Source organism: Typopeltis vanoorti, chromosome 13, assembly GCF_054136105.1.
Source record: "Typopeltis vanoorti isolate ZY-2024b chromosome 13, IOZ_Tvanoo_1.0, whole genome shotgun sequence".
Lineage (NCBI taxonomy): Eukaryota > Metazoa > Arthropoda > Arachnida > Uropygi > Thelyphonidae > Typopeltis > Typopeltis vanoorti.
This window is the reverse complement of record NC_143561.1, coordinates 115,600,978-115,614,610: the sequence shown is the minus strand read 5'-3', so window position 1 is coordinate 115,614,610 and position 13,633 is coordinate 115,600,978. Positions and strand designations below refer to the sequence as shown.

General features: G+C 38.7%; 1 protein-coding gene across 1 annotated transcript in view; it reads right to left on the bottom strand.

Moving 5' to 3' along the window:
• The window catches only part of LOC150100485 (sodium/hydrogen exchanger 9-like), a 481,199-nt gene that overhangs the window by 222,752 nt on the left and 244,814 nt on the right, over positions 1-13,633 (bottom strand). The window contains exon 10 of the mRNA XM_090402508.1: positions 13,538-13,626. Coding sequence (XP_090258634.1) covers positions 13,538-13,626 — 89 coding nt within the window. The remainder of the gene's footprint in view (positions 1-13,537; positions 13,627-13,633) is intronic.

Genomic DNA, 13,633 nt, shown 5'->3' with positions numbered 1-13,633 from the left:
AAGTTTCCAAACCTCGAGATTATGTAGGGCCTGTGGACATTGATAGAGTTCGCGTCACATTTTATGGCTATTGTTTCCGATATTCTAAGTTAATTTCAGTTTAATATAAACAAAAATAATCACTTAATGTGCAGAATGAAATTAAGAGAATTCAGGTCAAAACTATTAAAATAAATCATGATGGAATGAAAGAGTTAACGAAAGATGAGCAAGTGGCATTGCATAGCGGTTCCATTATTAAAGGTGTGCTAGAGGATAGAATGCACAAGGCACGTTTTCCAGGCAGTAAAATGAGTAGAGTGATTGAGGCATTGGATATGAGGCGGGAGTGAGCAAAAGAGTTAATAGTATTAATTGGTACAAACAATTTGAGAGAGGACAAAGAACATATCAGAATGGATATCAGGAGGCTGCTTAGAAGGATAAAAGAGAATAGTGTGACAGGAAAGGTGGTCAGCATGTAGCCTAGGTATGATTGTGGTGAAATAAGGCAGAGAGCAATGCTGGCTGAAGCGTGTGAGGAGATGAGAGTACAGTTTGTTAATGTGTGGAATGAGTTTGAGAGATGAAGTGAGCTGTATGGGAGCAATGGACTGCATTTGAGTGGTTATGGTGTGAGTCGCTTGGCGAGACTGCTGCTGGAAGGTAGAGAAGTGAATAGAGAGAATGAATCAGAAAGTGATGTGGAAGAGCAGGAGAGCAAGACAGGAAACAATGAAGAGGTGGATATGAATGGGAGAAGTGAGTGGTACGAGTATAGAAAATGAGAAAATGGGTGTGCAAGAGGAGCAGGGAAACGGGGAAGGCTCAGGATGAACAGGGGTACACAGTATGAGAAAGGTGCATGCTCCAAGAGGAGGTGAGAGCATGTGTAGGCAGGAAATGAATGGGATGACAGGGATCAAAAGGAAACAGTTCGAAATGAAAAGAGTTCTACAATGAAGAAGCAGAAAGGGAAATGGCCCCAGTCGAGGATGGAGAGATCACATCGAGTGAGTGGAAGCTATCAGTGGAACTAGCTGCAGATCCAGAAATGAGCTGTTGTGTTTGTATACATATGCTAGAAGTATAAGAAACAAGGCAGATGAAATGATTGCACTAATTGCGTCTGTTCACCCAAAGATTGTTGGAAGAGGATGACATCCTGACAGGAATTGAGATGGAAAGGTATGATGTATTTCGTGAGGATAGAAGGGGTAAAAAGGGAGGGGGAGTGCTATTGATGATAGAGAAAATCATCTATAGAGATAGAACAAGAGATGCAAGACGAAAATAGTGCCAGTGGTTTTAAGGCAGTACAGTGTGAGATAGAGGTGAATGGAATCAAATACTTGGTGGAATGTTGTTATAGGATGGTGGTGATCGTGAAATGTATAGTCAAATTAGTCAAGCAAATAAGAAAAGGGTGATCATTATGGGTGATTTTAATTATGGCAATATAGACTGGAATGATGAGATAGCAACTGGAAGTAAAGAAAATGAGTTTCTTGAGTTTTTGAGGGATAACTACCTCAGACAGTATGTAACAGAGGGGACAAGAGGATTAATGTCTTGGATTTGGTCATCTCATCAGAGGATGTAATTATAAATGAGATGTCAAATCATCCACAAATTGGTGAGAGTGACCATGAGGTGATTACCTGGGTGATTGCCAGCAGTGGGAGGATCCCTGTGAGAAAAGGGTATATGGAACTACAAAGGGGGGGGTGATTATGAAAAGCTGAGGAGACAGCTTGCAGGTGTAATGTGGAACGAGAAGTTAGGTGGAAAAGAGATCAATGCAGCTTGGAGGATTTTCAAAAACTATCTAGTAGATGCAATGTCTAAATATATTCCAAGGGTGAGAAGGTTAAATAAGGTAGGTGTGAGATGGATGAATGAAGAGATTAAGCGATACAGAGAAAAAGGGCATTGTGGAGGCAGCATAAGAGAAGTGGAAATAACCAACTTCATGAGGTCTCAAAAGACCAGGCAAAGAGGGTGACTTGGTTGGTGAGAGTAGCTAAACAGAGCTATGAACAGCAGTTAGCTAATGAAGCCAAAAATAATCCTAGGGAGTTCTTTCGATAAGTAGCAAGCAAAAGAAAGAATGATTATGGAAGGATGACATTGATTGGAGAAAATGGTATACAAACACAGCCGATGCAGAAAGTGTGGTGGAGATACTTAATGAGCAGTTCATAATCTTTCTGTGAATGCGACTTCATGGAGAGATTGAGAGCAGTTGATGATGAAGAGGAGAGACAGACTAAGTGAGCAAGAGTGTTTGGGGAGTTGAGTAAACTAGATATAAATAAGGCTGTAGGACTTAATAATACATCAACGCATATTCTGAAAGAATGTACCAGGGAGTTGACAGATGCCTTGACATATTTTTTTAATATGAGTCTTGCACTTAGTCAAGTTCCTACGGAGTGGAAGGAGGGCAAGATTGTGCCAATTCATAAAGGAGGTGATCGAACTCAAGCATCAAACTATAGGCCTATCTGTGTGTCAGGTGTTGTGGTTAAGTTGTTGGAGAAGCTTGTGAGAACTAGGATCCAGAGTTGGGTTGACAACAATGGTATTACCTTTGATGGAGAGCATGGATTTGCTAAAGGAATGGCATTTTAGTAACCTAGTTACTTATTACAATAATGTGACTGCTTCTTTGGACAGAGGAGAAGGATACACAGTAATATACTTGGATTTCGCAAAGGCTTTTGATAGAGTACCTCATGATAAGTTGACAGTCAAACTAGAGCAGATGGGGTTGGATATTAGATTAGTGCATTCGATTGGAGACTAGCTATCTGATAGGTATCAACAAGTTGTGTATGGGAGTGGGATATCCAGGAAAAGGAAAGTCACTAGTGGAGTGCCTCAGGGGTCTGTTTTAGGGCCATTACTGTTTAACTTGTATATTAATGATATTGGCTAAGATTTGGATGAAGATATTCATTTGTTTTCAGATGATGCAAAGTTGGGACGAACCATAAAGAGTAGTGAAGATGTTGTGGCCTTACAAGAAGACTTGAATAAATTGAGTGATTGGGCATGGAAATGGGAATGTGAGTTCAATGTTACAATATGTAAGGTTTTAAAATTTAGAAAACAAAGATGGGATGCAGAATTTATGCTTGGGGAGAATATATTGTTGGAGGTAGAGGAAATAAGAGAACTGCGGATGATACTGAATAAGAATCTAAAATTTAGGGGACACATCGCCAAAAATTGTGAAACACGAAGGCTTGTGGGATTGATGCAAAGGACATTAACATGTAGAAGTGGGGAGATTCTTGTTCTGTTGTATAAGGCTTTGATTAGACCACACATGGACTATTGTGCCCAGATTTGGTCACCGGGTTTTCAGCAGGATGAAAAGATGTTTAAAAGGGTCCAAAGGCGACTGATTAAGGTAGTTTTTGACCTCTGGAATGTCAAGTATGAGGAAAGATTGAGAAGATGTAATTTGCAGAGTCTGTTGGACAGGAGGAAGACGGGAGATATGATAGAGACTTACAAGTTGGTAAGGGGTTGTTATAGGATCAGTGGTGGAGAAGTTCTACAGAGAATAGTGGGAGAACCAGAGGTCATCCCTGGAAACTGTATAAAGAGGGTGTGAGTAAGGGAGTGAGAGGCAGGTTTTTTTCGTGCAGAGTTGTGAATGATTGGAATGCCTTGCCTGAGATTTTGGTGTCTGCAAGGAGTTTGAGTGTGTTTAAGACACAGTATGATGAGGTGTGTGTGTGATAAAAGGACCTACCAGATGAGTCTTTGACTCCATGAGGTCTTGGAGTAATAATAATAATTGAAGAGGGTGCTAGTGGGCCAAGCGCCACAGACGCAATTTGAAGAGCTCCTGATTCAGATAAGTTTTACTAGGAATAATTAAGTATATATACGTAATTCTTTAAGTAAGAGCGGCTGTAAACGTTGTACACTACCGATATTATTAGTGTGGGGTTTTTTTCCCTTGCCTAAACTAAATACGAAATCATTATTATTAGACCTAGTAACCTGCAGAGAAAAAAAAAAAAAAATTGCGGCAGCATTGTCATTCCATGATTGTAATTTAGATTTCAGTTTGTTTCGTTAAGTGTGAGGTCTGTTATATGTATTCCTTCGATTACATAAATGATTTGTGGATGTTTAGTGCGGATGGAAGAAGGGTGTGTGCGAAGTGTGACCTGAACGAGGAATTGATGAATGCAAATATGAAATTGATGACAGAAAGTGATAGTACCGATTGTGTCGCGAGTGCACATTTGATGGAGAAGGATGGTGAGAAAGAGAAGCGAGGTGAAAAAATGTTAGAAAATCAGGAAAAAAGAAAAAGAGCGATTTTAAAACCGTAATGGATGTTAAAAGGGACGAAAGTGAGGCAGAAAGAAACGAAATTGAGAGAACGAATGAAAGTAGAAATGGCATGATGCAGAAATCGCAAGTGAAAAAAATCGAAAGAATAAATGATAGCGAAAAAAGAATGAATGAGAGCGAAAGTTGGATGCATGTTGGACCGAAAGTACTGAACCAAAGAATGATGAATGACAGTAAAAGTGAGAAGAATGATAGCGAAAGTTGGACGCATGTTAGTCCGAAAGTACAGAAACAAAGAAAGATATGCGAGAGTGAAAATGAGAAGAATGATAGTGAAAGTTGGACGTATGTTGGACCGAAAGTACGGAAACAAAGAAGGATGAATGAGAGAGAAAGTGAGAAGAGGGGGTCGAGAGTTAGAAAGTTAGAAAGATTTAATGATAGAGAGAATGTGTCGCGACGTTCGGAAGGTGAATTGGATTGGATGAAGCAAGAAACAAAATGGATGTGGAATGAAATTAAGAGGATTCAGGTCAAAACTATTAAAATAAATCATGATGGCATGAAAGAGTTAACGAAAGATGAGCGAGTGGCGTTGCATGGCAACTCCATTATTAAAGGTGTGCTAGAGGATAAAATGCACAAGGTATGTTTTCCAGGCAGTAAAATGAGTAGAGTGATTGAGGCATTGAATATGAGGCGGGAACGAGCAAAAGAGTTAATTGTATTAGTTGGTACAAATGATTTGAGAGAGAACAAAGAGCATGTCAAAATGAATGTCAGGAGACTGCTTGGAAAGATAAAAGAGAATAGTGTGACAGGAAGGGTAGTCAGTGTGTTGCCTAGGTATGATTGTGGTGAAATGAGGCAGAGAGCAAGGATTATGAATGATATTCTGCCTGAAATGTGTGAGGAGATGGGAGTACAGTTTGTTAATATGTGGAATGAGTTTGAGGGATGAAGTGAGCTGTATGAGAGCGATGGACTGCATTTGAGTGGTTATGGAGAGACTGCTGCTGGAAAGTAGAGAAGTGAATAGAGAGAATGAATCAGATCAAGAGGTGAGTGATGTGGAAGAGGAGGAGATTAAAACAGGAGAGACTGAAGAAGTGGAAATGAATGGGGAAGTGAGTGGTATAGGTATAGAAAATGAGAGAATGGGTGTGCAAGAGGAGCAGGGAAACGGGGAGGCTCAGGGTGGACAGGGGTACACAGCGTGAGAAAGGTGGATGCTCCAAGAGGAGGTGAGAGCATGTGTAGGCAGGAAAGTAATGGGATGATCACGGATCAAGAGGAAACAGATGGAATTGCAAAGGGTTCTAAAATGAAGAAGCAGAAAGGGAAATGGCCCCAGTCCAGCAGGGAGAGATCACATCGAGTGAGTGGTATCAGTGGAACTAGCTGTAGATCTAGAAATGAGTTTGTGTTTGTATACCAATGCTAGAAGTATAAGAAACAAGGCTGATGAAATGGTTGCACTAATTGCGTCTGTGCATCCAGAGATTGTCGGAATAAGTGAGACATGGTTAGATGAGGACGACATCCTGACAGGAATAGAGATGGAAAGGTATGATGTGTTTCGTGAGGATAGAAGGGGTAAAAAGGGAGGGGGGGAAGTGCTATTGATGATAGAGAAAGAGTTATGTCCATGCAAGGTAGAGATGCAAGAGGGAAATAGGGCCAGTGGTTTTGAAGCAGTATGGTGTGAGATAGAGGTGAATAGAATCAAATACTTGGTGGGATGTTGTTATAGACCTGGTAATGTGGATGGTGGTGATAGTGAAATGTATAGTCAAATAAGCCAAGCAAATAAGAAAAGGGTGATCATTATGGGTGATTTTAATTATGGCAATATAGACTGGAATGAAGAGATAGCAACTGGAAGTAAAGAAAATGAATTTCTGGAGTTTTTGAGGGATAACTACCTCAGACAGCATGTAACAGAGGGCACACGAGGATTAAGAGTCTTGTTGGTCATCTCATCGGAGGATGTAATTATAAATGAGGTGTCAAATCATCCACCAATTGGTGAAAGTGACCATGCGGTGATTACCTGGGTGGTTGCCAGCAGTGCAAGGACCCCTGTGAAAAAAAGGGTATATATACTACAAGGGGGTGGGTGATTATGAAGAGCTCAGTAGACAGCTTGCAGGTGTAGCATGGAATGAGGAGTTAGCTGGAAAAGAGATCAATGCAGCTTGGGGGATTTTCAATAAATATTTAGTAGATGCAGTGTCTAATTGTATACCCTGGGTGAGAAGGTTAAATAAGGTAGGTGTGAGATGGATGAATAAAGAGATTAAGCATGCAATACAGAGGAAAAGGGCATTGTGGAGGCAGCATAAGAGAAGTGGAAATAACCAATTTCATGAGGTCTACAAAAACCAGGCAAGGAGGGTGACTTGGTTGGTGAGAGTAGCTAAAGAGAGGTATGAACAGCAGTTAGCTAATGAAGCCAAAAAGAATCCTAGGGAGTTCTTTCGATATGTAGCCAGCAAAAGAAAGAATGATTATGGAAGGATGACATTGATTAGAGGAAATGGTATAAAAACAACTGTTGCAGAATGTGTGGTGGAGATACTTAATGAGCAGTTCATAACGAGTTTTCAATCTTGAGAATGTGACTTCATGGAGAGATTAAGAGCAGTTGATGATGGGGAGGAGAGACTGACTGTAAGTGAGTAAGAGGTGTTTGGGGGAGTTGAGTAAACTAGATGTAAATAAGGCTGTGGAACTTGATTATATATCACCGTGTATTCTGAAGGAATGCGCCAGAGAGTGGATACCTGCCTTGACATATTTTTTTAATATGAGTCTTGCACTTGGTCAAGTCCCTAAAGAGTGGAAGGAGGGTAAGATTGTGCCACTTCATAAAGGAGGTGATCAAACTCAAGCATCAAACTATAGGCCTATCTCTGTGTCAGGTGTTGTGTTAAGTTGTTGGAGAAGCTTGTGAGAACTAGGATCCAGAGTTGGGTTGACAACAATGGTATTACCTTTGATGGACAGTATGGATTTGCTAAAGGGAGGTCATGTTTTTGTAATCTACTTACTTATTATAATAAAGTGACTGCTTCCTTGGACAGAGGAGAAGGATACACAGTAATATACTTGGATTTCGCAAAAGCTTTTGATAAAGTACCTCATGATAAGTTGACAGTCAAACTAGAGCAGATGGGGTTAGATATTAGATTGGTGCATTGGATTGGAGACTGGCTATCTGATGGGTATCAACAGGTTGTGTATGGGGGTGCAATATCCAGGAAAAGGAAGGTCGCTGGTGGAGTGCCTCAGGGGTCTGTTTTAGGGCCATTACTGTTTAACTTGTATGTTAATGATATTGGCGAAGATTTGGATGGAGATATTCAGTTGTTTGCAGATGACGCAGGGTTGGGATGCACCATAAAGAGTAGTGAAGATGTGGTGGCCATGCAAGAAGATTTGAATAAATTGAGTGATTGGGCAAGCAAATGGGGATGTGGGTTCAATGTTGTGGGATGTGGGGTTTTAAAATTTGGAAAACAGGGATGGGATGCAGAATTTATGCTTGGTGAGAATATATTGTTGGAAGTAGAGGAAATAAGAGATCTGGGAGTGATAGTGGATAAGGATGTAAAATTTAGGGGACACATCGCCAAAATTGTGAAGACAAGACAAAGACTTTTGGGAATGATGAGGAGGACACTGACGTGTAGAAGTATGGAGATTCTTGTTCCATTGTATAAGGCTTTGATTAGGCGACACGTGGACTATTGTGCCCAGATTTGGTTACCTGGTTTTCAGAAAGATGAAGAGATGTTGGAAAGGGTCCAAAGGCGACTGACTAAGATAGTTTTTGACCTCTGGAATGTCGAGTATGAGGAAAGATTTTAAAGATGTAATTTGCAGAGTCTAGTGGAGAGAAGGAAGAGGGGAGATATGATAGAGACCTACAAGTTGGTAAGGGGTTGTTATAGGATCAATGGTGGAGAAGTTCTACAGAGAGTAGTGGGAGATCAGGGAAGAACCAGAGGTCATCCCTGGATACTGTATAAAGAGGGTGTGAGTAGGGGAGTGAGAGGCAGGTTTTTTCATGCAGAGTTGTGAGTGATTGGAATGCCTTGCCTGAGTGTGTGGTGTCTGCAAGGAGTTTAAATGTGTTTAAGACATGGTATGATGAGGTGTGTGAGATAAAAGGACCTCCTAGATGAGTCTTTGACTCCATGAGGTCTTGTTTAATAATAATAATAATAATAAATCCTCTGTGGGACCAGCAGCATAAATTAGTTTCATTGACCATTTTCTCATTGTGGAGTTTACCCAAAAAACAGTATTTTTATGTTTATCTTCATGTTGGGTGTTAAATACTATCGCTTCTCCTTCCTTTCCTTGATCATTATTGCCCAAACATAGCATCCTATATTTATTTTCAAGTAAGATTTCTTCTGTTTTAGTGTTCTTTGTCTGAGTAACACTAATTATATCATGGTACTTTTCCAGTTTTCTTCTGCAAGTTTGGCTTCCTTGATATGTATATTTTCTATGTTAATGGTTCCTTTCTTCAGTTCTTCTGTGACTGTGTTTGTTCCAGTAGCTGTCTTTTCAGTGTTCACCTGGTTCCTTTATTTAATTGAACGCCACCCCATCCAGCAGGAAATTGTATCATGTTGTGCCATTATTTTTATGTATGGTTTAAGATAATACAAAATACAGTTTAGTAGGCTAAGTGCCTGATTCTTGTTCATTCATTCATTATCCAGTGGTTACCTACTAACAGGGTATACCACATGAAGGTGAGAAATAAACATTACATCAGAAAAGCCAGTGAGTTCTGCATTCCTGATAGGCTATGTGTAGGTCTGGTCTCAGTTATCTTGGTTTGACTTGTAAATTTGCACATTGATTTGCACTAATTCATTTCGCATCAGGAGCCTGGAGAAATTACTTCTTGGTATGAGACCTAATTAAGACTGAGGGAAACTAGATCATCAAGAAAGGAATGGGATAAATGTGTGTGTGAAAGTTCAGCTATGGTATGCAAACATGATAAAGATATGAATGTCTTCGAACATAGTAATGTATGTGGTGAAGAGGTGTAAAAATATGATTTGAGTTTGGACCTTTTAAGAATGTCTAGGAAGGGGAAGGTGATAATTCTAGAACAAGACCAAATAGACTGCATATCTAATTATTGGAATAGGCTAGGTGGTAATTTATTATGCCTATCCACAAATGCAAGGAGCATTAGAACCAAGGGGTTGAGTTTGTTGCTTTATTAAATATAATGTGGCCTAAGATTTATGGCATTAGTGAAACCTGGCTATCAGAATCAGATATGGTAAGTAAGTGGGATCGAGTGTAATGGTTATACTATTTTTAGGAATGACAGAAGAGATAGGAGAGGAGAAGGAGTACTACTAATGATATCAAATGACTTAAGTCCATTTAGAGTAGAAACACAAGAAAACTATGACAATAACAATGTCTCATGTAGAGGTGATCTGAGTCTATCTGGTGTGAAGTGGAGCTTAATAGAATGAAATATATGGTGGGGTGTTGGTACAGACCTGATGGCTCAGTTGCAGGGGACGAAGAAATGCATTGCCAATTTAGTCTTATGGGTACCAAACGAATGATCATTATGGGCGACTTTAATTTCCAAACATTGATTGGGTAGAAGAAAAATCTCATGGTAAGAAAGAAGAGGAATTTATTGAATTATTGCGAGACAATTTTCTCAAGCAGCATGTGAAAGAAGGAACTCGAGATCAAAGATCACTGGATTTCTCATAGCACCAGAAGAGGTCTCTGTTAGGAATATGGCTATTTTACCACCAATTGGAGACAGTGATCATACTGTGTTTTCTTGGGAAGTATCTAATTGTATTGTTGCTCAGATTAAAACAGGCTACATGCTGAACTACAAAGCAAGAAATTATGATTAACTTTGGAGAATACTATCTTTAGTCCCACGGTGGTATCAGTTACTGAATGGAAAAGTGTCAAATGCATGGGAATCTTTGAAAAAGTGCTTAAATGAGGCAGTATCTGAATGTATCCCTAGTGTTCGAAGAATAAATAAGTTGGGAGTGAAATAGATGTGCAACATTATTAAGCAAGAGATCCACAAGAAGAAGATGATGTGTAAAGAATATCAAGAGAATAAGAGTGAGAGGAGTTATGAAATATATAAAGCTCATGCCAGAAAAGTAATGAGTATTGTGGGGACAGCTAAATTGGAGCATAAAAAGAAATTGGCCATGCAAGCGAAAGGCAATCCAAAAGAATTTTATCGTTATGTCGCAAGCAAAAGAAAGAATAAATGTGAAAGAATAACTATATTGAATGCAGTTGGTACTCAAGTGTTGGAAGCTAATGAGATTGTTCAGTTAATGAGTGCTCCCTTTGCTAAGATATATTAATCAGGTGTATGTACCTTGATGCACAGTGCTACTGCTACATTGGATGAAGAGTTAGAGGTTCATGAAAATGAGGCTGAAGAGCTGCTGCATAACCTGGATAAGAATTTGTCTATAGGGATAGATGTAATATCAGCCGAATTGGCTAATATTACATCTACCTTTCACATGTTTGTATAACTTGAGTCTCAGCTCTGGAATGATACCACAGGAATAGAAGGAATGTATGATAGTTCCATTGTATAAGTGTGGTGAAAAAAACTCTAACTACTGACCTATCAGTCTGTGTGGTAGTGAAGATTTTAGAGAAGTTGGTAAGAACTCACATATAGAAATGGGTAGACAAACAAGCTATGCTCTGCAAGAAGCAACATGGGTTTACTAAAGGAAGGTAATGTTTTAGCAATTTTGCTCATATTTTATAACAATGTTACAGCCAAACTGGATAAAGAGAAAGCAGACACTATGATAATGTTGAATTTTTCTAAGGCATCTAATAGGATACCACATAAAAGGCTGTTGCATAAACTGGAGAATATGGGATTGGAATATAATCTGTTGACTTGCATCAGGGGATGATAGACAGACAGATATCAAAAAGTGGTATACAGTGGGTATGATTCTGCCAGATTTAAGATGACCAATGTGTACCGAAGGGTTCACTCCTTGGGCCATTATTGTTCAATCAGTACATTAATGGCATCAGGTAGGAGGGTTTAACATCAGATGTGCAACTGTTTGCCAATGATGCAAAGATAGGCAGAGCAATCAGAGATGCTACTGATATTCAGCACTTATGAAATGATTTGAATAGGCTGGAAATTTGGGGAAACGAAAATGGCTATCAGTTTAATGCTAGTAAGTGTAAAGTTATGCTTTTTGGCGTGATTACAGTTCCAGCAGCATATTATATTAGCAGGGTTATGATAAAAGAAACTGAGTAGGCAAGAGGTCTTGGCATATTGGTGGATAGAAATTTGAAGTTCAAAGGTCACATAGCAAAAGTTGCAAATCAACTCAGAGGATAACTGCGATGTTGAAGAGAACCTTGACATATAGAGTGATTAAGTTGGTGAGTGATGTAAAAAATGCTCCCTACATTGATAGATTGAGATCTTTTGGATTGCAGAGGTTGGTTGATAGGCGGAGGAGAGAGGATATGATAGAAACATTTAAATTACTAAAAGGTTTTTATAAGATTGATGCAGGGGAAATGTTTCAGCTGTGTGATAGTGATGGAAGAACAAGAGGTCATCCCTGGAAATTAAGGAAAAGTGTGGTTAACAAGGGTGTGAGAACAAGGTTTTTTGCCTGGAGGGTGGTGAATGAGTGGAATGCATTGCCTGACTCAGTTGTGAGTTCTTCGTCTGTAAATGAATTCAAGAAGAGATATGATAGACATTGTTTTGATAGTTTGGGTCTCCTGCAATGACTCCATGGAGATACCCGTAATAATAATAATAATAATTTTGCCTATTTATAAGACTTTGATAAGGTCACACCTGGATTATTGTGTGCAGATTTGATTTCTGGGTTTCAAGGGGATAAAGGAGCTGTGGAAAGGTGCAAAGAAGAGTTACAAAGATTATATCTGGATTATGGGATTTTAATTACAAGGACAGATTGCAAATATGTGGATTGCAGACTCTAGTTAACATGAGAAAGAGGGGTGATATGATAGAGGTCTATAAACATTTGAATGAGTGTTACAGGACATCATCTGATGAAATTTTTTGTTAGATGGAAGGTGGGGAGAGTAAACGGGAGCATCCATAAAAGTTAAGTTTGTTTACAGTCAAGAAAGGGATAAGAGCTAAGTTTTTCTCCCAGAGAGCAGTGAGTGAGTGGAATAGTTTGCCTTTAGGGGTAGTGAGTACATCTAGTGTGAATGAATTTAAGAGAAGGTATGACAGCTGGTTTGGGTGATTTATAGCCTCCCTCAATGACACTGGAGGTCTAAGATAATAATAATAATAATAATAATAATCAAAATTTGTGAATAAAAAAAGAGATTCAACTATAGAAAGCACTTACGAAATAAAATTTCTTTCATAATTCTCTTCTCACCTAAGTTATCTCCTGCTCTTCAAACTTATTTTTAACTCATCAGTTGATAATGATTTTAATAGTAATCCACTTCCATGAATAGTTTTAAATCTACAGTGACATAGTATATTGAGTAAGATAACTTGATAAACTGGGAAAGTGTGGCAATGGTCTTACACTGGCTGGGTAAAAAGAACACCATTCACCAGAATACCAAGAATGTGAGATTAACTTTTCTAGTATTAATGCACCTCTTCCATTATAATCATAAAATGATTCAACAACTGAATACTAATATATATATATACTAATAAGTATGTTAAAGATACCAAGTAATTTTATATAACCTTGGTTGTAATCCTTTTTCCCAAGTAATCAAACAGACAAGTAAGTCAAGTTTGCGCCTGAATGTGGTTGAAGACTTATGGTGGTGGTGGTGCAATACCAAGGCAATTCTTGGTGGTGCAGTACCAAGGCAACTCGTGGTAAAGATGGATTAAGTTCTGACCACTTTCCTTAGTATTTCCCATAAATGTAAAACACATCTCCTAGGAGATGTATGATGTTATACATTATATACAGTAAATACATATTTAAATATATACTAAATATATTTAAATACACTACCGTAATTAAAAGTGCCACACATAATTAAATATTATTACTCAGAGCAAGCAAAGCTATTAAGAGAATTTCAATACAGCATGAGTCTTCAATTACTTATATTTTCTATATTATCTAATAATGAAATAAAGTTGGGCTAAGCATGCAATAATTGGCAAGCTAGTAAAAACCTGTTTGGTTCTTGTCCGGGATTCCGAGGACAGATTGTTGTATGTATAGTGTGCTTGACACATTCCACAAAATAATACAGCAACAATTCCTGAAAA